The sequence below is a fragment of the Protopterus annectens genome, chromosome 1.part0 (assembly GCF_019279795.1).
Source record: "Protopterus annectens isolate FY-2018-M chromosome 1.part0, PAN1.0, whole genome shotgun sequence".
NCBI classification, from domain to species: domain Eukaryota; kingdom Metazoa; phylum Chordata; order Ceratodontiformes; family Protopteridae; genus Protopterus; species Protopterus annectens.
The window spans coordinates 638717655-638741859 of NC_056725.1; the positions used below are offsets into that span (position 1 = coordinate 638717655).

Here is a 24205-nt window from a genome sequence, read left to right on the forward strand (position 1 = left end):
TTTGTATCTGACTAGTTGTTGTGTGAGTTTTGTGAGTACTGTGTGTTTGTGGTATCCCTACTGTTTTCGCGGGCTAGGCCCGTTTAAGTTAGAGGACCTAGTCCTCTTCAGTGTGTTCCCTTGTTCTTTTGTGCTGATTTCTTGTCAGTGGTTAAGCTCCCTCTTAGGAAGCGTTTAAATTAGAGTTTCCTTGTCTGTTAGAGTGGTTTTTGGTCTTACTGCCTTCCACTTGTGTTTGTTTCTGTCGGTTGTGAGTGGTGCGGTTGCTTACCATGTTGAAAGAACTGAAGGAACATAAACCCTCTGGGTTTAAGAAGTGTACAAAATGTGGTTATAAAATGTCCATTACAGATGGGCACTCTATCTGTGTTTATTGTCTTGGTGCTATTCACCTGCAAGAGTCCTGCAGTTTCTGTCATGTTTTTAGCCCTAGGGTACGGCAGGAACGTAAAAATAAGCTGATTTTGAAGGGTCTGATTAAGCCCTCCTTTGAGGAGGCCTTGGAGTCATCTTCGTCTTCTAGTACCAAGTCTAAGCCTTCTAAGGCCAAGAAAAGATCTCCGGCTCCGTCTGCTTCTTCGGAGCCATCGGAGAAGGTTTGTAAATTGGATACTTCCTCCTCGGCTCCACTGTCCTCGGGGCCAAAGGAGAAGGATTCGGAAATGGATACTACCTCCTCAGCTCCATTGTCCTCGGGGCCGCAGGAGGTATCTGTTGTACTGGAGTCGACCTCGGCTCCGATACTATTGGAACCTGTTCGGAGCCGGTCACCCAGTGTCAAGCATGAGTCTCCAGTTAGGAGATCCCGATTTCCTTCTATTTCTTCCAAATCCTCTAGGCTGTCTGATTTGGATGTGGATAGGGTAGTCCAGAGGCTCCTGCAGTCACCGGCGTTAGCAAAACTGTTTTCAGCTCCGACCCAGTCGGCTCCTGAGCCGGTCCCCATTCTAGTAACGATGATTCCTCCTCCGAACACCCATGTGTCGTCGGAGCCGGAGTGCTCCGTGCCGAGTGATGTTCTGATGTCGGCTCCGATACCCCATGTGAGTCTATTGGAGCCGGCTTCGGCTCCAACCAGGTCGGTTCAGTCCTCTGGTTTCGGCACTCGGGTTTCCTCAGTCGACCCGAGGGGGATACCTCGGGACTCCTGTCGGTTCCGAGCCTCCCTCTCGGTGCTTTGGCTCAGGGAATCTCGACTCCGGTCGTGGTCTCTGAGACTGGTCAGTCCTCGGACTCGGGGGGACCAGCCTTCGAGGCCATGAGGAGCGCACTGGCCAGGTCGTCAGTTACATCACCTAGATTGGTCACTCCATCCCCTTACACCCCGGCTAGAGCCTCTGACTCCCCCCTCTCCGTGGATGGCGGAGCCCAAAGGTCTGGGGATACCCCCTTGAGTGGTCCCCTACTTTCTGAGGGCCCCTCAGAGTCGGTGCCTGAGGAGCCTCCCAGAAAGAAGTTGTGCAAGAGGAAGCACATCGACTCCCAGGACGAGTCCCTCACTTCCGATACTGACCTCGAGGAGTCAGAGGGGTCCCCCAAGTCGTTCTCCGATGATGTCTCTTTCTCCGACATCCTGGAGATTTTGAGACAGAGAGGCGACTGGCCTTCCAAGACCCCCTCTGAGGAGGAGTCGGTATTCCTCAAGGCCTTCGGAGCTCAACCCTCCGCCTCCTGGGTGTCTCCACCCTTCGACGAACTCCTGGACTTGATTTGTCGAAGGGTGTGGGAGAACCCTGATTCTGTGGAACCGGTTCCCAGACGTCCAAACAAGTTCCTTTCTGCTCCCCCGGGGAAAGAGTTCCTTACCAAAGGGGTTCCAGGCAGATGCCTTGGTGGGGGTGGCAGCCACTCAGCAGGAAGTTGCAGAGGCTTCTTCTTCAGTCTACCCTCCTAACAAGGAGTCCAGGAGTATGGACCGATATGGGAAGCGTACCCTGTCTTCAGCCACCTTTACCTTATGGTCGTTGAATTACCTCTGTCATTTCACTCGGCTCCAAAGAGATCTCCTGAAGAAGCTAGGAGATACTCTGACGGGTAACATGCCTGAGGCGGTGGCACAGACTGTTAACGCCCAGTTGTCTACCCTTGGTTCCATTGTCAACTCATCTATGAGGCTCATATCTTATGCAGCCGAAGGGGCGAGTAGGGCAGCTAGCTCAGACGTAGCTCTCAGAAGGCAAGCCTAGATGTGCCTGTGTCATTTCACAGAGGCCTTTAAGTCTTCCTTCACTGACACCCCCTTTGATGGGTCCTCTCTCTTTGGGCCCAAAGTGAAAGACACCCTCACCAGATGCGAACAAGAGGGAAAGACCCTATCTGCCGTAGAGGCCCATTTTTCTCTCCCTTCTAGGCCTTATCCCAAGGCTCAGAGAGGAGGGAAAATGTGGTTCAAAAAGTCTCAGAGGTCCTTTTCTGCAGCTCAAGGTGAGTCCCCCTCCAGAGGCAGGGGGTGGGAATTATTCCGGAAGACGCCATCCTAGAGGCAGAGGAGGCCCCCGCAACTCGGAAGACTGCGATTCCTTTTGCGGTTCTTCCTTCCAACGTTCCTGAGGCGTTGCCCGACTATGCTATTCCGGAGCCAGTCGGGGGCTGAATTTCGTTGCATCCGGAAGCCTGGGAAAGCATCACCCAGGATCGTTGGGTGCTTCGAATAGTTACCGGAGGTTACACTATCCCCTTTGCGTCGGCACCCCCCCCAGTCAGAAGGATCCCGGACGTCCCACCCAGTCAACGGGATCAAGCAGCACTAGAAGTTGCAAAGCTGCTAGAAAAAGGAGTCATCCAACCAGTCCCCTCAGACCATGTCGGATCAGGAACTTACTCCCGACTCTTTTTGGTGCCAAAAAGAACAGAGGACCTGAGACCCATTCTGGATCTCAGTCGACTGAATCACTACGTTCTGAAGTCCAAGTTCCGAATGGTCACACTTCAGTCCATTTCTCCATTGCTGGAGAAAGGAGTATGGATGTGCTCCATCGATCTCAAGGATGCCTACTAACACATCAAAATGGAGAAGACATCCAGGAGTCATTTACGCTTCCGGCTAGGAGCCAGTCACTTCCAGTTTCGTGCCCTGCCCTTTGGTCTCACCACAGCCCCCAAGGTGTTTACCAAGTGTTTGGCAGTGGTGACAGCTCACCTGAGACATCTAGGATTCCAGGTGTTTCCGTATCTGGACGACTGGCTTCTTGCCGCCCCCACCAGGCATCTGCTCGTTCAAGCCAGAGAGACGACCATCTCACTTTGCCAACATCTAGGAATTACTTTGAACTGGGAAAAGTCTGCCTTGCAGCCCTCACATCATGTTGTTTTTATAGGCGCAGAGCTAGACTCTATTCAAATGCGGGCCTTTCTACCACAAGAGAGGATAAGAGTGCTGCAGTCTCAGATCCATGCACTGTTGCCCCTCAGAAAAGTTCAGGCCAGGTTAGTTCTTCAGCTCTTGGGATCCATGACCTCCACCATCATGCTGGTACCTCTGGCCAGGTTACACATGCGGATCCTACAGTGGCTCCTGTCAGTTCAGTGGTCCTTTCAGAAGCTTCCTCTTTCCCACTTGATACTTGTCACGGAGCAGTGCAAACAGGACCTCCTCTGGTGGCTACGTTCCGACAATCTAGACAGAGGAAGGAGCTTAATTCCTATGTCTCCAGTGGCCACGGTTACCACAGACGCCTCCCAGATGGGGTGGGGGGGAATTATCTAGGCAGGACGGTCCAAGGCACGTGGCAAGATCACGAGGTACACTTGCACATCAATGTTCTGGAGATGAGAGCGGTGTTTCTGGCGTTGCGAGCACTCCAAGACTCTCAACCTCTGGGAACGATTGCAATTCACTCAGACAACATGTCCGTAGTGTGGTACCTGGACAAGCAGGGGAGAACCAAGTCTTATCCCCTCTGCAGAGAGGCCATGCGAGTGTGGCATTGGGCAGTGTCTTCCCAACGGTTTCTAGTGGCAACGCACATTCCGGGGAAGTCCAACGTGATAGCAGACAGGCTAAGCAGAGCTATTCTGATGCCTCACGAGTGGTCCCTGAACAACTGAGTGGCGGTTCAGATCTTCAACAGGTGGGGTCAGCCTTGCTGCGATCTCTTCGCCAGCCCCCTCAATGCCAAATGCAGCGAGTACTTCACACTGATCCCCCCACAGGGGGAGTCACCCAGGGACGCTCTAGCTCACGATTGGCCCCCCCGGTCTGGTCTACTTTTTCCCTCTGTTTCCTCTGTTACCAAGAGTGATCCAGAAAGCCATATCCTTGGGAAGCAGGATGATTCTTATTGCTCCACACTGGCCTCGACAAGTATGGTTCCCTTTTCTTCAACGGTACGCACTGGACGGTCCGTGGACTCTGGACCCAGTACCAGACCTCCTGATTCACATGTCAGGACAACTCCATCCATCCCTGCGAACTCTCAGGTTGACAGCCTGGCTGCTCCACTTCCGTCGCTAGTCAGGCTACATTCCTTTTCACCTGAAGTGGTACACATCTTGTCTTCTTCTCATAAGTCTTCCACCAGGAAGATTTATTCCAGCAAATGGAGGAGATTCTCCATTTGGGCTCAGGCCCAAGGTTTGGACCCCTTCACAGCCCCTATTCCGTCGGTCTTAGATTTTTTAGCCATGTTGTTCCATCAGGGCTCCGTGCCCGCTACCATTAAAGTGCAGTTGGCTGCAATTTCCAATTTTCACACATCTTACGAGCCCTCTCTTGTGGGCCACAAACTCTGTAAAGCCTTTCTAAAAGGTGCTTGGTTACTTCATCCCCCTGTTTCAGAACCTGTCCTGCTATGGGATCTAAACCTTGTGCTACAAGCTATTACGTCACCACCCTTTGAATCAGCTGCCACTTGTGAATTGAAATTCTTATCTTGGAAGACGGCATTTCTGATAGCCATTACATCGGCCTGGAGGGTATCAGAATTTCAAGCTTTGTCCATTAAACCTCTGTATTTGATCTTTCATAAGGATAGAGTTTCTCTGAGGCTTAACCCATCCTTCCTTCCGAAGGTGTCATCCACTGTCAATCCCCATGAATCTGTTGAGCTACCAGTGTTCTTTCCGAACTTTTCTAATAAAGCAGAGTTCAGGTTCCATCAGTTGGATGTGCACAGGCAACTGAGATTTTATTTACACAGGACTAAGCATGTTAGGAAATCTGATCAACTGTTTGTGTCCTTTTCAGAGAACAGAGCAGGTTGTCCTATTTCCAAGTGCACAATTTCTAAATGTATCAAAGATTGTATTTCATTCATCTACTCGTCAGCAGGCAGAAATGTACCTTTTCCCGTCAAAGCTCACTCTACCAGGGCTATGTCTACATCAGTAGCTTTCCATGCTAGGCTTTCCTTGGATGATATTTGTGCTGCGGCTACTTGGGCCTCTCCCAACACTTTTATTACTCATTACAAGCTGGACGTGGCTTCTAGGGGCCAGGCTTCCTTTGGTTCCATGGTTCTCAGGAGTATCTTCTTATGAGCCTCCCAGGATAGAGGTGCTGGGGACGCTGTCCCGTGAGTAAGGAATGTAGGCGAGATAGGACCACATAACATCAGTTAGTTATGTACTCACCATAACGATCGATGTATGTGGTCCATCTCGCCTACATTCCTACGTACTCTCCCACCTGCCCCCTTCCTAGAGGATTTGGAGGAATATTGGCTCTGTGGACTCTTCAAGGTCAGTGATTTTGTTCCCTTATCTGGCTGGAATTTCTTCCAGTGTTGATTGTGTATGGGTTATGATTGGTATGATTGCAAACAAGATCTGGGGCTAGGGCGAGGTGCATCTTGGGATACCGGGTTAGCCCAGCCAATTAGAGACTTCGTGCTAGAGAAATTTGGCCGAGTCGGAGCCGATTCTTGGCTCCGAACCCGTGAGTAAGGAATGTAGGCGAGATGGACCACATACATCGATCGTTATGGTGAGTACATAGCTAACTGTTCCACACCAGAGGTCAGTTCCTCGTTGGTCAGATCCGACCACAAGCTAATCACCCTAGACATCCACATCCCGCCCCCACCCCCTATTAGGGAAACCACCGTAAAAGAATTCTCCAAAAACAACTTCACGCTTCTTAAGACAGAAGTGGCAGACTTCACAACACCCATGCAGACGGACAATAGAGGTAGGACTGCTGAATCCTACACAGATCCACTTTATAAGCACTTACACGAGTGCATGGATCATGCAATCCCTAACAGAACCAAGATACTATCCTCCAGAAAAGGGAAGCCAATCTGGTGGTCCCCTGCCATAAATAAACTATTCAACAGAAGAAAGAAACTGTTGCAAAAAAGAGTAAACTCCCATGATTGGAGGAATTCCCTGGTCAGCCTCAGTAAGAAGCTGAGATCCCTCATAAAATCCTCCAAAGCTAGTTATGAAAACAAAATCACCACTAATTCTAAAGACAACCAGAAAGCATTCTATAGCTATGTGAAGAATCTCAATGGCAACACTCAGATCTGCTCTGAGTTATAGCACAATGGCACACTAAATATACAGAACCAACTGATATTGCCAACATCCTGGCAGATTCAGTGCTAACTTTAACCCCCTCTCACCCCCTAAAGGGCCCATCTCTATACTGGAAGAATGCAAAGTTCCTGTAATTACGGCTGCACATGTAAAAAACACACTCTCCAAAGCCAAGAACACAGCATCCATGGGACCTGACAACATCCCAGGCTGCATTCTACACGAACTACAGAACGAACTGGCACCCCACCTAAGTACCATGTTCAGTCATAGCCTTACCTCAGGCTTTGTGCCCACTGAATGGCGCACAGTGATGGTCATCCCACTCCACAAAGGGGGAGCCACCACGGACCCCGGGAACTACCGCCCCATTAGCCTGATGAGCCTGGTCTGCAAGGAACTTATAAACAATGACATTGGTAATCTCCAAACTCTGGACCCCACCCAGTTTGGGTTTGTAAAAGGCAGATCATGTCTCCTAAACCTGATAGACTTCTTTGAAGCAGTCACCAAAGCCTTAGATGAGGGTAAGGTGGTTCACACAGCCTACCTAGATCTCGCCAAGGCTTTCGACACTATCCCCCACTCTGGAATTATAGATAAACTCACTAAACTAGGTATAAATCCCTATGTCACAAGATGGGTTGCCAACTGGCTCACTGACAGAACCGACACTCTGAAAGTAGCAGACTCCAAATCCGACTTCAGACCAGTGACAAGTGGAGTACCACAGGGTTCAGTCATGGGTTCCCTCCTGTTTGGTGTCTGCTTATCTGAAGTACAGGCTAACACAGAAGGTCTTTGGCTAACAAAGTTCACAGATGACTGCAAACTAGGAGCCATAATCAAAGCTGCTAATGATATGGACATCCTATAAAAGGGCCTCACTGAGACAGATGCCTGGTGTCAAAGCCATGGCCTCAAGCTCAATGCCAAAAAGTGCATTGTCATCCCTTTTGGTAAAAACTCTGTACCCATGAACTACCACATAGGCGGTAGTCTACTTAACACAGAAAGTGTGATAAGAGACCTTGGGACACAGGTGGACAGTAGTCTCTCCTTTGATAATCACATCGCCACAGTTGTCAGGAAATCCTTCTACGTGGCACACCTCATCACAAGGTTTCTCATCCAGGAAAAAAAGAGGTCATTGTTCCCCTCTACTCATCACTCATTAGACCGATTATAGAATACAGTACCCCTTTTGGTATGTACCTCACAAGACATCTACAACAACTGGAAAGGCCGCAGAAATACCTCACAAAGAGGATTACCGACCTCAAACAGATGCTTTACATAGACCATCTCAAAGAAATCCAGCTTTACTCCATCACATATCGCCTACTCAGAGGCGATCTCTGCCTAACATACAAAGCTATGTCAAACCCAGAGCTGTTGGACATGCTGCACTTATTAAAATCCCAATCCCTCCGAGCTACACGCTCTAGGGACCTAAACCTTGTCACAACAATAAACAGAACATGCTGGAGGGATAAATTCCTGTCCCAGAGACTTCGTATACTCTGGAACAAACTATTTCAAACAAAGGTCCTCATTAGCTCTCTTCAAGAAAAATCATGATGATTGGATGGGAGATAGGAAATTCACCCTGGGGATCAGTTCTGTGGCTTTGCTCGACAGGGGCACAGGAAAATAATTTTCTTGGGTGGCGAAAGTCAGGGTACCTTTTTGGCTAGGCTTATATAGGCCCTAGGGCCAATAGCCTGGTACCTACCTATGAACCTATGAACCTGATCTACAGAATCATGGATCTTGGGGGGCCCTATTTCAGTAAACAGACTCAACTTCCCTGAAGGCTTACCTGACTGTTCACTTTTGGAGGCAGTTGGGAGTGATTTATCTCATCGCTCAGCTGTGTGAATGGCCATCATGCAGGACCAGTGGGTGAGAAAGATAATATCCAGAGGCTATATTATAACATTTTCCTTTTCCCGTCCTTCAACTACAGTCACCCTAGATGTTCCACCCTGCCAGTTCAAGCAACAAAAAGAGAGTGATCTCCATACTTCTGAAAAAAAAGAGAGCTGTCCAGGAAATCCCATCAGAGCAGATGGGGTCAAAGAACTATTCCAGATTCTTTTTACTGCCAAAGACGCACAAGGACCTCAGGCTACTTCTGGATTTCAGTAGCCTAAGCTTTTATGGCAGAAAGACCTCTTTCAGAATGGTCATGGTGTAAGCAATTTTGCCCTATGTGAAGGCAAATGACTGGATGTGCTCAGCATACCTCTCAGCTGTTCAGATGTTTGCAGAATGTCAAGATGTTTGCCTCATAATTTTGGTCTCTTTCTCATAAAATTGTGGTTTTCTGACAAATCATTGAGGACTGAAGTCAGAAAATAATAACACACATTTGAGTTTCAGATTTCATATCTTTCAGAAAATTCAGGCTAATGCAAAACCTGTTATTCTATCAACTTTATAAGTTTGTAAGAGCAACATTTAAAAAGTGTTCTTATTTTGGGCCTTTGTCCCCTCATTATTTGTGCCTTTGTCCAAATTTCTTGCTCTTAGAGGTTAACGAAGTATGACGCTCAGTAGACCTTCAGGATGCCTCTCTCCACATAAAGACTGAAAAGGCACCCAGAAGGTTTCTCTGCTTTTGGCTATAAGTCAGTCACTTCTAATTCAGGGCTTTGCCCTTCAGTTTCACCTCAGACCCCCACACAGTGGTCCCAATTGTTATCCATCAGCATCAATTCACATAACCCACATTAGCAGGCAATACAGGAATTTCAGAACCTTCTCCCCTCCCTGAGTGATGGCTATTCAATCAGACAATATGTCTGTTGTATGGAACATCAACAAGCAAAACTGAACTAAGAGCTATCTACATTGTAAAAAGGTCATGAGAATTTAGCAGTGAGCACTATATTTGCATCACTTTCCAACTGCAAAGCATAGGCTGGGGAAAGTCAGCTATCTAGCAGACAGGCTCAGCAAGTCTTTACTAATGCCTCACAAATGATCCCTTAATCCTTTAGTGGCTCTGCTGATATTCAGCCATGTGGTCCAGCCTTGCTGCTATCTCTTCACATCCCTTTCCAACACCACATGCAGCAGATACTTAGACCTGCTAACCTGAAAAGTCACCATGATGTGCCATAGTCTGTAGCCCCCTAGACTCCTCTATAGGTTTGCGCCCATTCCCCTTATTTTGAAGTTCCTGCAGAAAGTCTCAACATTTGAATCTACAATCATTCACACAGCCTACTCTGGCCCAGGCAAATCTGGTTTCATGTGCTCAGGCCTTATTTGAAGATGTTTCCCTGGCTTCTGGATCCAGAACCATAGCTTCAGTGTCACCCTTCTGGCCAGCCTCACCAGGACTTTCAGGACCTCAGATTAACAACATGGTTTTTCCATTTCCCAGTAAGATCCAGAAATTTCTTGTCCCAAACAGTAGCACACATCTTGTTTGTTCCTCAAAAGCAATCTACCTGTAAACTCTAGAGGAGGAGGAGGAGGAAACATTCCTCTGTGTGGTCCATAGAACAAGGGACATACACCTTCTGTGCTTCCATCCCAGAAGTTTTATAATTTTTGTTCAACCTTTTATGAGCAAGATATAGGATTCCAAAACCATTCATTGGTTTCACATCATCTTTGCAAAGCTATTCTCAAGGGACTTATTTCCTCACTGTCGTCCCGTAATAGATTGTACTCCTCCATGGGACTTCAGTTTGTCCTAGAAGCTCTAACAAAACCTCCCTTTGAAGCAGTCTCTTCTACAGAATTAAAGTTTTTATCCTGGAAAAATGTATTTTTGGTTGCAATTACTCCAGCTGGGTAGATTTCAGAACTCCATGCTTTGCCATCTTCTCCATTTTACTCAGTATTTTACAAGGGTATGGTCAACTTGAAAACCAACCCATTTTTAGTTCAGAGTTAGCATCAGAAACAAAACTAAACTAAATCAGCCAATGTACGTACCAGTATAGTTCCCTAATCTTTCCAACAAAAGAAAGTATTTCTTACACAACACTGGATGTTCATAGGCAACTCATATTCTGCCTCCAAAGAACAGAACTATTCAGGAAGGGTATTTATTCATTTATTCATCTTGTTTGCCCAAAACAAAATGGGCATGGACATTTCTGAACAGATGTTATCCAGATGGCTATCTGATTAATCAACTTTCTGTACCTGCCAGAAATAAAACCTTACCTGCTAAACCAAGAGCTCATTCTACCGTATCCATTGTGCCCTCCATTACAAGTTTCAGAAATTCTTTGGTGGATGAAATTTGTGCTGCAGCAACAGGATCTGTTACATATGTTTGTCAAACATTGTAAATTGGAGGTCACCTGTAGTCCTAGAGTTTCTTTCAGAGCTTTAATCTTGAAAGATATCTTGCCATGATGTTATCTAAGAAAATAGGTAGCCTTGGATTTTGTCCCAGCAATTAGATTGAAAGGATGGATGACATAGGATACTGAAGTAATGTACTTACCATAATACTGGAACCTTTTCATCCAAGTCCATCTGATACATTTCCTCCCTCCTTCCCCCAACCAAATTATTACCTCCTTTCAAGGGACTTGCAGACCAGTCTGGGGCCTTTTCCCTTCCAATATTTTTCATGACAGCTTATCTGTAACATATGTCCCTTCTAACTAGCAAATCCAATTTGAGATTAGTGAGGGAACAAGGGATTTGTGGGAGGAAAATGTGAAGGAGCTTAAGAATGGGAGAACTAGTAATTGGCCAGATTAGATCTGACAAGCAGCTTGGTACCCCAACAGTTATATTGGATGGACATGGATGAAAACGATCAAGCGTTACAGCAAGTGCAAAACTTCTGGTATTGTGAGGTGAGGAGGTTTTGGAAGAGGATTGAAAGTGAGAGTTGTCCATTCTGAGGGACAAATGCCTGTAGTAACAGACAGACTGAATATGATTACCCAAAGGTTCACAAATATTGTTTGAAAAATGGAGAGCAATATCAGCAGAGAAGCTGCATACTAATGCCACTCTCCAAGCGGAAAGCTAATGCTAATCAGCCATGTGCTGCCCCTAGGAAATGCCCACACCTCTTAAATTGCTTGGCAGAGTAAAATTTTACTGTAGAAGGAAAAAGTGAACACTGTCCTTTGACAGCTACACCTGTTAACACCTATTCTCTCCTGTCAGAGTGCTTGTGGTACAGGAACATACCGGAGAGTTGTTGTGGTGAGAGGATATCAGTGTATGTGTGTGTGTGTGTGTGTGTGAAGGTAAAATGAATGAAATATTAAGAAATGAAAAGAAATACAGTGTGGTATCCAGGAATGAGATTAATATGGCCTATTACAGAATAGATAATATCCTGGAAGACATGATGAATGAGGAACTTATTAATTGTAAAACCTTTACCTACCTGAAAAACACCAAACCCAAAATACCGGTTGTATTCGGTATACCGAAAATCCATAAAAACAGCTTGGACCCACCCCTGAGACCCATTGTTTCAGCCGGTGGGTCGAAAACAAATTCCCTAGCAAAATATGTGGATGTTAAAACCAAACACATTTGGATCACCAAGGGGACAATCCTGAGGGATTCATGGGATTTATTGACCATTTTGAACCCTGAAATGTATCATGAGGAATTAATTTTCGTGACTATAGACATAGTGGACCTATTTGGTTCGATACCCTATGAAGAAGGTAATATGATGTTTGAGGAAGAAATATTTGCAGACAACAAACTTACCCATGGAGAAAAGGTAGTGTGCACAGGATTGATGGACCTAGTATTGAAAAACAATTTTTTTCTATTCAATGGTGAATATTTTAGACAGCTACAAGGGGTAGCTATGGGTGCTGCCTGTGCACCTACCTTTGCGAACTTGGTCCTATCAAACTGGGAAAGCAAACACATATTGGGGTCTAAATACGAGAAGTATTGGACACTATATAAGAGGTTCCTCGCCGACATTATAACATTTTGAGCAGAGGTTATTGTTATTCTAGAAGAATTTATTAAATATATGGAGGAAACTTCAGGTTTTGAAATTTACTTATAATTATTCTAAGACTAGTATTTCATACCTAGACGTGGAAATAACTTTGGAAAATAAAACTTTCCAAACTAGTGTCTATAGGAAACCTACTTATGTTAATTCCTTTCTACACTTTGATAGTGCCCACCCTCTATATTGTAAAAATAATTTAGTAAAAGGGCAATTTGTAAGAGGGTCGAGGATGACCAGTAAAGATGACAAATTCTTTAACGAATGTGATTTGTTACACAAAATGTTTCTCAAAAGGGTTATCCAAATGATTTTGTTCAAAAATTGAGAACAGAGGTTGAAAAAGGTAGAAGGGGAAAGATTCAAACCCATAACAGGGTCATACAAGGAAGTAAAAGTGATAGAAGACAAGGAAGAAGAAAATTTTCAGCAGTCACTTGTTATTGAATACAATACATTAAATAAGGAGGTGAAAACACTATTTTATAGGGAATGGGAGAGATTTAAGAATTTTACGGATTTAGAAGGTATTTCTACCCAAATGCCCAAAGTTATATTCAAAAATACTATTAGTATAAAAGGATGGTTGGAAAACAACATAGATAACAGGGGGAAAAAAGACATACAAGGTAGGATAAAAACAGGCACCTTTAAATGTGGCAGGTGCATGCAATGTGACAACATTTTGGATAAAGGAAAAGTTTTCCTGGAAGGGAGAAAAAGATGGTTAAAAAGTAAGGCATATTACAACTGTGAATAAAGGGGGTTGGTATATTTAGCTATATGTATGGCATGCCCGTCTTTCTATGTAGGGAAGACGGAAAGGTCACTTAAAAGAAGAATATACGAACATATGTACGATGTTAAAAAAGAAAAAGAAACCAATGCCATTTTTAGACATTCTAGGGTTTGTGTAGGGTCCAAATTTAAATTCTTTGTGTTGGACCAAATAATTGGTAATAAGAGAGGGGGTCCCTTGGAAGAACTCATATCTTATAGAGAAATGTGGTGGCAGATAGCCTTAGAAGCCAACAGAAAACCTGGCTTAAATGATCATATATCCATTCAGCCTCTTTTGAAAATAAGAGCTGAAAAAATATGAAGGAAAAGGTGTAATAAAAAAGTAACCAGGAGGTGGCACCACAGTTGCATAGAATATATAGGTTTACAATGAAGGAATATATATATATGTATTTCTTATCTAACTATTTTTTCCTATTCATTTTTTAAAAAAAGCAATTTTATAAATATATTTATTTAAATATTTAAATAAGTTAAAAGGATTTTTTAAAAAAGGTTTTAGGATTATTTAATAAAACAATTGTGTGTTTTTTAGAATTATTTATTTTTATGAATAATAAATGAGTAACTAATTAGTATGTAATGAAGGCTTGTAATAGATTGGTTGATTGATTTTAAATAATATATAAAAGGGTAACTAGGAACTGTTGTTTTGTTTCAGCATCTGATGAAGTCCAGTAGTGACGAAAACGCTGAGTGAGAAGGCGTTCATTGTGTATTTTTTTGCGTGGCTTACTGTGTTTTACTGTGGATTAAAACGTTTAAAACCAATTTTGGAAGAGGTTCTTTTGCTTCACTTCCAGTTCCAGTTTTTGGTTGGATACTGAAGTAATGTACTTACCATAATACTGGAACCTTTTCATCCAAGTCCATCTGATACATTTCCTCCCTCCTTCCCCCAACCAAATTATTACCTCCTTTCAAGGGACTTGCAGACCAGTCTGGGGCCTTTTCCCTTCCAATATTTTTCATGACAGCTTATCTGTAACATATGTCCCTTCTAACTAGCAAATCCAATTTGAGATTAGTGAGGGAACAAGGGATTTGTGGGAGGAAAATGTGAAGGAGCTTAAGAATGGGAGAACTAGTAATTGGCCAGATTAGATCTGACAAGCAGCTTGATACCCCAACAGTTATATTGGATGGACATGGATGAAAACGATCAAGCGTTACAGCAAGTGCAAAACTTCTGGTATTGTGAGGTGAGGAGGTTTTGGAAGAGGATTGAAAGTGAGAGTTGTCCATTCTGAGGGACAAATGCCTGTAGTAACAGACAGACTGAATATGATTACCCAAAGGTTCACAAATATTGTTTGAAAAATGGAGAGCAATATCAGCAGAGAAGCTGCATACTAATGCCACTCTCCAAGCGGAAAGCTAATGCTAATCAGCCATGTGCTGCCCCTAGGAAATGCCCACACCTCTTAAATTGCTTGGCAGAGTAAAATTTTACTGTAGAAGGAAAAAGTGAACACTGTCCTTTGACAGCTACACCTGTTAACACCTATTCTCTCCTGTCAGAGTGCTTGTGGTACAGGAACATACCGGAGAGTTGTTGTGGTGAGAGGATATCAGTGTATGTGTGTGTGTGTGTGTGAAGGTAAAATGAATGAAATATTAAGAAATGAAAAGAAATACAGTGTGGTATCCAGGAATGAGATTAATATGGCCTATTACAGAATAGATAATATCCTGGAAGACATGATGAATGAGGAACTTATTAATTGTAAAACCTTTACCTACCTGAAAAACACCAAACCCAAAATACCGGTTGTATTCGGTATACCGAAAATCCATAAAAACAGCTTGGACCCACCCCTGAGACCCATTGTTTCAGCCGGTGGGTCGAAAACAAATTCCCTAGCAAAATATGTGGATGTTAAAACCAAACACATTTGGATCACCAAGGGGACAATCCTGAGGGATTCATGGGATTTATTGACCATTTCAACCCTGAAATGTATCATGAGGAATTAATTTTCGTGACTATAGACATAGTGGACCTATTTGGTTCGATACCCTATGAAGAAGGTAATATGATGTTTGAGGAAGAAATATTTGCAGACAACAAACTTACCCATGGAGAAAAGGTAGTGTGCACAGGATTGATGGACCTAGTATTGAAAAACAATTTTTTTCTATTCAATGGTGAATATTTTAGACAGCTACAAGGGGTAGCTATGGGTGCTGCCTGTGCACCTACCTGCGAACTTGGTCCTATCAAACTGGGAAAGCAAACACATATTGGGGTCTAAATACGAAGTATTGGACACTATATAAGAGGTTCCTCGACGACATTATAATATTTTGGACAGGGGTATTGATATTCTAGAAGAATTTATTAAATATATGGAGGAAACTTCAGGTTTTTTGAAATTTACTTATAATTATTCTAAGACTAGTATTTCATACCTAGACGTGGAAATAACTTTGGAAAATAAAACTTTCCAAACTAGTGTCTATAGGAAACCTACTTATGTTAATTCCTTTCTACACTTTGATAGTGCCCACCCTCTATATTGTAAAAATAATTTAGTAAAAGGGCAATTTGTAAGAGGGTCGAGGATGACCAGTAAAGATGACAAATTCTTTAACGAATGTGATTTGTTACACAAAATGTTTCTCGAAAGGGGTTATCCAAATGATTTTGTTCAAAAATTGAGAACAGAGGTTGAAAAGGTAGAAGGGAAAGATTTAAACCCATAACAGGGTCATACAAGGAAGTAAAAGTGATAGAAGACAAGGAAGAAGAAAATTTTCAGCAGTCACTTGTTATTGAATACAATACATTAAATAAGGAGGTGAAAACACTATTTTATAGGGAATGGGAGAGATTTAAGAATTTTACGGATTTAGAAGGTATTTCTACCCAAATGCCCAAAGTTATATTCAAATATACTATTAGTATAAAAGGATGGTTGGAAAACAACATAGATAACAGGGGGAAAAAAGACATACAAGGTAGGATAAAAACAGGCACCTTTAAATGTGGCAGGTGCATGCAATGTGACAACATTTTGGATAAAGGAAAAGTTTTCCTGGAAGGGAGAAAAAGATGGTTAAAAAGTAAGGCATATTACAACTGTGAATCAAGGGGGTTGGTATATTTAGCTATATGTATGGCATGCCCTTCTTTCTATGTAGGGAAGACGGAAAGGTCACTTAAAAGAAGAATATCTGAACATATATGCGATGTTAAAAAGAAAAAAGAAACCAATGCCATTTTTAGACATTCTAGGGTTTGTGTAGGGTCCAAATTTAAATTCTTTGTGTTGGACCAAATAATTGGTAATAAGAGAGGGGGTCCCTTGGAAGAACTCATATCTTATAGAGAAATGTGGTGGCAGATAGCCTTAGAAGCCAACAGAAAACCTGGCTTAAATGATCATATATCCATTCAGCCTCTTTTGAAAATAAGAGCTGAAAAAATATGAAGGAAAAGGTGTAATAAAAAAAGTAACCAGGAGGTGGCACCACAGTTGCATAGAATATATAGGTTTACAATGAAGGAATATATATATATATGTATTTCTTATCTAACTATTTTTTCCTATTCATTTTTTAAAAAAGCAATTTTATAAATATATTTATTTAAATATTTAAATAAGTTAAAAGGATTTTTTAAAAAAGGTTTTAGGATTATTTAATAAAACAATTGTGTGTTTTTAGAATTATTTATTTTTATGAATAATAAATGAGTAACTAATTAGTATGTAATGAAGGCTTGTAATAGATTGGTTGATTGATTTTAAATAATATATAAAAGGGTAACTAGGAACTGTTGTTTTGTTTCAGCATCTGATGAAGTCCAGTAGTGACGAAAACGCTGAGTGAGAAGGCGTTCATTGTGTATTTTTTGCGTGGCTTACTGTGTTTTACTGTGGATTAAAAGCGTTTAAAACCAATTTTGGAAGAGGTTCTTTTGCTTCACTTCCAGTTCCAGTTTTGGTTGGATACTGAAGTAATGTACTTACCATAATACTGGAACCTTTTCATCCAAGTCCATCTGATACATTTCCTCCTCCTTCCCCAACCAAATTATTACCTCCTTTCAAGGGACTTGCAGACCAGTCTGGGGCCTTTTCCTTCCAATATTTTTCATGACAGCTTATCTGTAACATATGTCCCTTCTAACTAGCAAATCCAATTTGAGATTAGTGAGGGAACAAGGGATTTGTGGGAGGAAAATGTGAAGGAGCTTAAGAATGGGAGAACTAGTAATTGGCCAGATTAGATCTGACAAGCAGCTTGGTACCCCAACAGTTATATTGGATGGACATGGATGAAAACGATCAAGCGTTACAGCAAGTGCAAAACTTCTGGTATTGTGAGGTGAGGAGGTTTTGGAAGAGGATTGAAAGTGAGAGTTGTCCATTCTGAGGGACAAATGCCTGTAGTAACAGACAGACTGAATATGATTACCCAAAGGTTCACAAATATTGTTTGAAAAATGGAGAGCAATATCAGCAGAGAAGCTGCATACTAATGCCACTCTCCAAGCGGAAAGCTAATGCTAATCAGCCATGTGCTGCCCCTAGGAAATGCCCACACCTCTTAAATTGCTTGGCAGAGTAAAATTTTACTGTAGAAGGAAAAAGTGAACACTGTCCTTTGACAGCTACACCTGTTAACACCTATTCTCTCCTGTCAGAGTGCTTGTGGTACAGGAACATACCGGAGAGTTGTTGTGGTGAGAGGATATCAGTGTATGTGTGTGTGTGTGTGTGTGTGAAGGTAAAATGAATGAAATATTAAGAAATGAAAAGAAATACAGTGTGGTATCCAGGAATGAGATTAATATGGCCTATTACAGAATAGATAATATCCTGGAAGACATGATGAATGAGGAACTTATTAATTGTAAAACCTTTACCTACCTGAAAAACACCAAACCCAAAATACCGGTTGTATTCGGTATACCGAAAATCCATAAAAACAGCTTGGACCCACCCCTGAGACCCATTGTTTCAGCCGGTGGGTCGAAAACAAATTCCCTAGCAAAATATGTGGATGTTAAAACCAAACACATTTGGATCACCAAGGGGACAATCCTGAGGGATTCATGGGATTTATTGACCATTTTGAACCCTGAAATGTATCATGAGGAATTAATTTTCGTGACTATAGACATAGTGGACCTATTTGGTTCGATACCCTATGAAGAAGGTAATATGATGTTTGAGGAAGAAATATTTGCAGACAACAAACTTACCCATGGAGAAAAGGTAGTGTGCACAGGATTGATGGACCTAGTATTGAAAAACAATTTTTTTCTATTCAATGGTGAATATTTTAGACAGCTACAAGGGGTAGCTATGGGTGCTGCCTGTGCACCTACCTTTGCGAACTTGGTCCTATCAAACTGGGAAAGCAAACACATATTGGGGTCTAAATACGAGAAGTATTGGACACTATATAAGAGGTTCCTCGTCGACATTATAATATTTTGGACAGGAGGTATTGATATTCTAGAAGAATTTATTAAATATATGGAGGAAACTTCAGGTTTTTTGAAATTTACTTATAATTATTCTAAGACTAGTATTTCATACCTAGACGTGGAAATAACTTTGGAAAATAAAACTTTCCAAACTAGTGTCTATAGGAAACCTACTTATGTTAATTCCTTTCTACACTTTGATAGTGCCCACCCTCTATATTGTAAAAATAATTTAGTAAAAGGGCAATTTGTAAGAGGGTCGAGGATGACCAGTAAAGATGACAAATTCTTTAACGAATGTGATTTGTTACACAAAATGTTTCTCGAAAGGGGTTATCCAAATGATTTTGTTCAAAAATTGAGAACAGAGGTTGAAAAAGGTAGAAGGGGAAAGATTTAAACCCATAACAGGGTCATACAAGGAAGTAAAAGTGATAGAAGACAAGGAAGAAGAAAATTTTCAGCAGTCACTTGTTATTGAATACAATACATTAAATAAGGAGGTGAAAACACTATTTTATAGGGAATGGGAGAGATTTAAGAATTTTACGGATTTAGAAGGTATTTCTACCCAAATGCCCAAAGTTATATTCAAAAATACTATTAGTATAAAAGGATGGTTGGAAAACAACATAGATAACGGGGAAAAAAGACATACAAGGTAGGATAAAACAGGCACCTTTAAATGTGGCAGGTGCATGCAATGTGACAACATTTTGGATAAAGGAAAAGTTTTCCTGGAAGGGAGAAAAAGATGGTTAAAAAGTAAGGCATATTACAACTGTGAATCAAGGGGGTTGGTATATTTAGCTATATGTATGGCATGCCTGTCTTTCTATGTAGGGAAGGCGGAAAGGTCACTTAAAAGAAGAATATACGAACATATGTACGATGTTAAAAAGAAAAAGAAACCAATGCCATTTTTAGACATTCTAGGGTTTGTGTAGGGTCCAAATTTAAATTCTTTGTGTTGGACCAAATAATTGGTAATAAGAGAGGGGGTCCCTTGGAAGAACTCATATCTTATAGAGAAATGTGGTGGCAGATAGCCTTAGAAGCCAACAGAAAACCTGGCTTAAATGATCATATATCCATTCAGCCTCTTTTGAAAATAAGAGCTGAAAAAATATGAAGGAAAAGGTGTAATAAAAAAAGTAACCAGGAGGTGGCACCACAGTTGCATAGAATATATAGGTTTACAATGAAGGAATATATATATGTATTTCTTATCTATTTTTTTCCTATTCATTTTTTAAAAAAGCAATTTTATAAATATATTTATTTAAATATTTAAATAAGTTAAAAGGATTTTAAAAAAGGTTTTAGGATTATTTAATAAAACAATTGTGTGTTTTTTAGAATTATTTATTTTTATGAATAATAAATGAGTAACTAATTAGTATGTAATGAAGGCTTGTAATAGATTGGTTGATTGATTTTAAATAATATATAAAAGGGTAACTAGGAACTGTTGTTTTGTTTCAGCATCTGATGAAGTCCAGTAGTGACGAAAACGCTGAGTGAGAAGGCGTTCATTGTGTATTTTTTGCGTGGCTTACTGTGTTTTACTGTGGATTAAAACGTTTAAAACCAATTTTGGAAGAAGTTCTTTTGCTTCACTTCCAGTTCCAGTTTTTGGTTGGATACTGAAGTAATGTACTTACCATAATACTGGAACCTTTTCATCCAAGTCCATCTGATACATTTCCTCCCTCCTTCCCCCAACCAAATTATTACCTCCTTTCAAGGGACTTGCAGACCAGTCTGGGGCCTTTTCCCTTCCAATATTTTTCATGACAGCTTATCTGTAACATATGTCCCTTCTAACTAGCAAATCCAATTTGAGATTAGTGAGGGAACAAGGGATTTGTGGGAGGAAAATGTGAAGGAGCTTAAGAATGGGAGAACTAGTAATTGGCCATATTAGATCTGACAAGCAGCTTGGTACCCCAACAGTTATATTGGATGGACATGGATGAAAACGATCAAGCGTTACAGCAAGTGCAAAACTTCTGGTATTGTGAGGTGAGGAGGTTTTGGAAGAGGATTGAAAGTGAGAGTTGTCCATTCTGAGGGACAAATGCCTGTAGTAACAGACAGACTGAATATGATTACCCAAAGGTTCACAAATATTGTTTGAAAAATGGAGAGCAATATCAGCAGAGAAGCTGCATACTAATGCCACTCTCCAAGCGGAAAGCTAATGCTAATCAGCCATGTGCTGCCCCTAGGAAATGCCCACACCTCTTAAATTGCTTGGCAGAGTAAAATTTTACTGTAGAAGGAAAAAGTGAACACTGTCCTTTGACAGCTACACCTGTTAACACCTATTCTCTCCTGTCAGAGTGCTTGTGGTACAGGAACATACCGGAGAGTTGTTGTGGTGAGAGGATATCAGTGTATGTGTGTGTGTGTGTGTGTGTGTGTGTGTGTGTGTGTGTGTGTGTGTGTGTGTGTGTGTGTGTGTGTGTGTGTGTGTGTGTGACAAATATATGTTTCTATAGGGACATTAATGAGGTTGCGTGTGTGTGTGTGTGTGTGTGTCTGTGTCTGCCTGGCTGGTTTCACTAAGAGTTATTAGGTAGGATTTGCTGAGAGCATGTCTGTGTGTGTCTGTCTTTGTATTATAGCATGTATGCAGATGTGCGTGTAAGAGTTTCCATGTTTGTGATTGAGTGTCTTGGTGGGGGGCTTGTTTGTGGATTCCTGAATGTGTATAGATCTTGTGTGTGTGTGTGTGTGTGTGTGTGTGTGTGTGTGTGTGTGTGTGTGTGTGTGTGTTTAGAAGGCTACTTTTAGTGTCAGAGAGAACACTAGCATGGTCAAGTTTGACAGTGCAGTGTTTAATTCAGAGACACAGTAGTGAGTTGATAATTAGGTGTTTCTCACTGTGGCTTTGCCATGTTTGTGAATTAGAATTTCTCTGTGCCTCAGTAATTGAACAGTCTGTTTTGGGAAGTTAGTGTGGCTGGAAATGAGTTTTCTGAATCCTGTCCTTTGTGTAATTCATCAGACTTGATAGAAGTTAAAGATCTATTGTTTGAGCTGAGGATTGTTAAATGAGGTGATGGGGGTCTCTGGAATATTTTTCACCTCAGACTAATATGTTTTGGGGTTACCAATGGAAATTGCTGTTGATTTCTACAATAAACAGATTTAGCAATTTAGATATTAATTCTGTTTTTATTTTGGTCTAAAGACTGAGAAAATGAGAGTGGTATGCAGCATTACTGCAGGATTTCTAAAGTCACAAGGCCATATTTCTAGCCTGGATTTTCAAGTTCCAGTGTAAATCAGAAGGATGTTCTGATAGAGTCCTTTGCTAGGCATGAAGCTGAGCAATAACAGTGTTCTGACTAATAAACCTTGCCTGTTACAGCTAGATTCATAATTCAGTAGCTGGATTTAGTATAATTATTTTCCCCTGAGTTCAAAGTATAATAAGCATGCTCCATGTATTACATTATATATGTATTTAGTTTGCTTATAAGTTTGTTCTGCTTTTACACAGTTAGAACTATTCACAAATTTGATGAGCAAATTTCTTGAACAGATTAAACAGAATAAGCACTATGACTGCTTTGTACAGACATGCCATTGCCGTCTCTGGTGACCATACCTTTGTGTTTTAGGTATTACAGGTCATGTACAGACACAACCAGAGAAGGATCTTTTAACAGTATGGGCGATCATTGTTGAATATAAGTGTCAGATTATAACGAATACATGCATGCTCCCTGATTTAAATGGCAAGTCAAGTAAATAATTGTGTGTCATGTGATCAGTTAAGATATTTAAAATTTGTTGTGAGCAGTGCTGATTTTAGCCTGGAGAAATGCTGTTATGGCATAAAAGCAAACATTTTTAGCTTAATTAAAATTCCAACACTGTTCTTTGTATTGAGATTATTTTTAGTTATTTTAGGGTATTCTGTATATTACGTTTGACAATCTGGTAATGTTAATAGTTGCTCTGTAATAGTTTACAATGCCTTGCTGTAAGCAAACAGTGATTTTAATACAATAACTTCAGTGTGATATCTTTGTATGTTCTTTGTTTTTTTCATTGAACATTTTTTCATTCTTCTTGCTGATTTGATGCTGTTTTGTATTCTAGTACAAATGAATGAAAATGCAAAAGATAAGGCTATAACAAACTTTGTCAATGGAATGAAAATGATACAGATCCCTACAGATACAGTAGAAATGCTTGATGATGCGTATCAGGAGCATAAAGAAAAATCTTTTGAAATCTTCAGGACCCAGTGTTCAAATTATCAGAGAAAGGAAAACAAAGAAGCAATTAAGGTATTATTTATCATTTGGCTTAACTCCATCTTTGTGTAAAACATGAATAAACATTGTTACTGTTAAGCCTTTTATATTTACCGAGAGGTGTTGTGTGTGTGTGTGTGTGTGTGTGTGTGTGTGTGTGTGTGTGTGTGTGTGTGTGTGTGTGTGTGTGTGTCTAGATATATATATATATATATATATATATATATATATATATATATATATATATATATATATATATATAGTGTGTGTGTGTGTGTGTGTGTGTGTGTGTGTAAACTGGTGCATTTCTTTAGAAAAGAAGACACACTGGAATAAAAAGAGAAGAAAACATACAGTGAAATATTAACAAAAATCTCAAATTGTAAATTTCTAATTGACAATTTATGTTATTTTTATGCTGGTGTACTTTAAGTTGTAGTGTGTCTTGACGTGAATCATTTTTTTATCAGTATATTTGTTTATGAAGGAGAGTGAATTCAATAGTTTATTTTTCCATGCACCAACCCGTGCTGTCCAGATTCTAGAACAGTTACACTCCGAAAAAGTGTGGCACAGATGTTAGATGTGAGTATAAAATAATACTTGCACTCGCTGAACACAAATGTGAAAGTGAGCAAGCACTTGCCTACCAGTGGTGCTATACACAAGATTCTAAAAACCATATCACAGATGCTGCTATCAGGCAGAACCAGAATACCACAAAATACTTCCACTGCAGAAAAAAACACTGTTTTAGCAAATGCAGTAACCCAGGTGAATGTAATTGTTGAACTGAAATACCATTAAATAATGTCCAGACCAGCATGTAATTCATAGATGCCACCTAGATAGGGAACTGGAATAGGCTGTATGCTGCATATGTGCACCATGTGTGACAGCACACAGCATACAGGTAAAACCATAACACATCTAATGCATACATTTGTCAAGTTCTCATTACAAAAGTGGTAAAGTCATGCATATTTCACCAGAAAACCCAACTTTTTGTCATAGGAAATAAGACCACGACTCCTTGTATTGTAAGGGAGCACAGCGGTGCAGTCATTTAAATTCCCAAGTGTAAAAGGCAATCTTGGTGCATTTTATAACTAAACATTTTATAACTAAGTATTCAGTTATAATCCTGTGAATTTTTTTTTTGCAAGAACCCTCAATGGTACTTGTGTGTGTGTGAGGGGGTGGAGGGGGTAACTTATGACCTTTTGTATATTGGGT

The 24205-nt window shown here is 41.1% G+C and overlaps 1 protein-coding gene across 1 annotated transcript in view; it reads left to right on the top strand.

The window, feature by feature from the left end:
• Window positions 1-24205, top strand: part of LOC122793057 — a 1451532-nt gene that overhangs the window by 848641 nt on the left and 578686 nt on the right. Inside the window, exon 7 of the mRNA XM_044060785.1 lies at window positions 22812-23002. Within this exon, the coding sequence (XP_043916720.1) occupies window positions 22812-23002 (191 nt within the window). The remainder of the gene's footprint in view (window positions 1-22811; window positions 23003-24205) is intronic.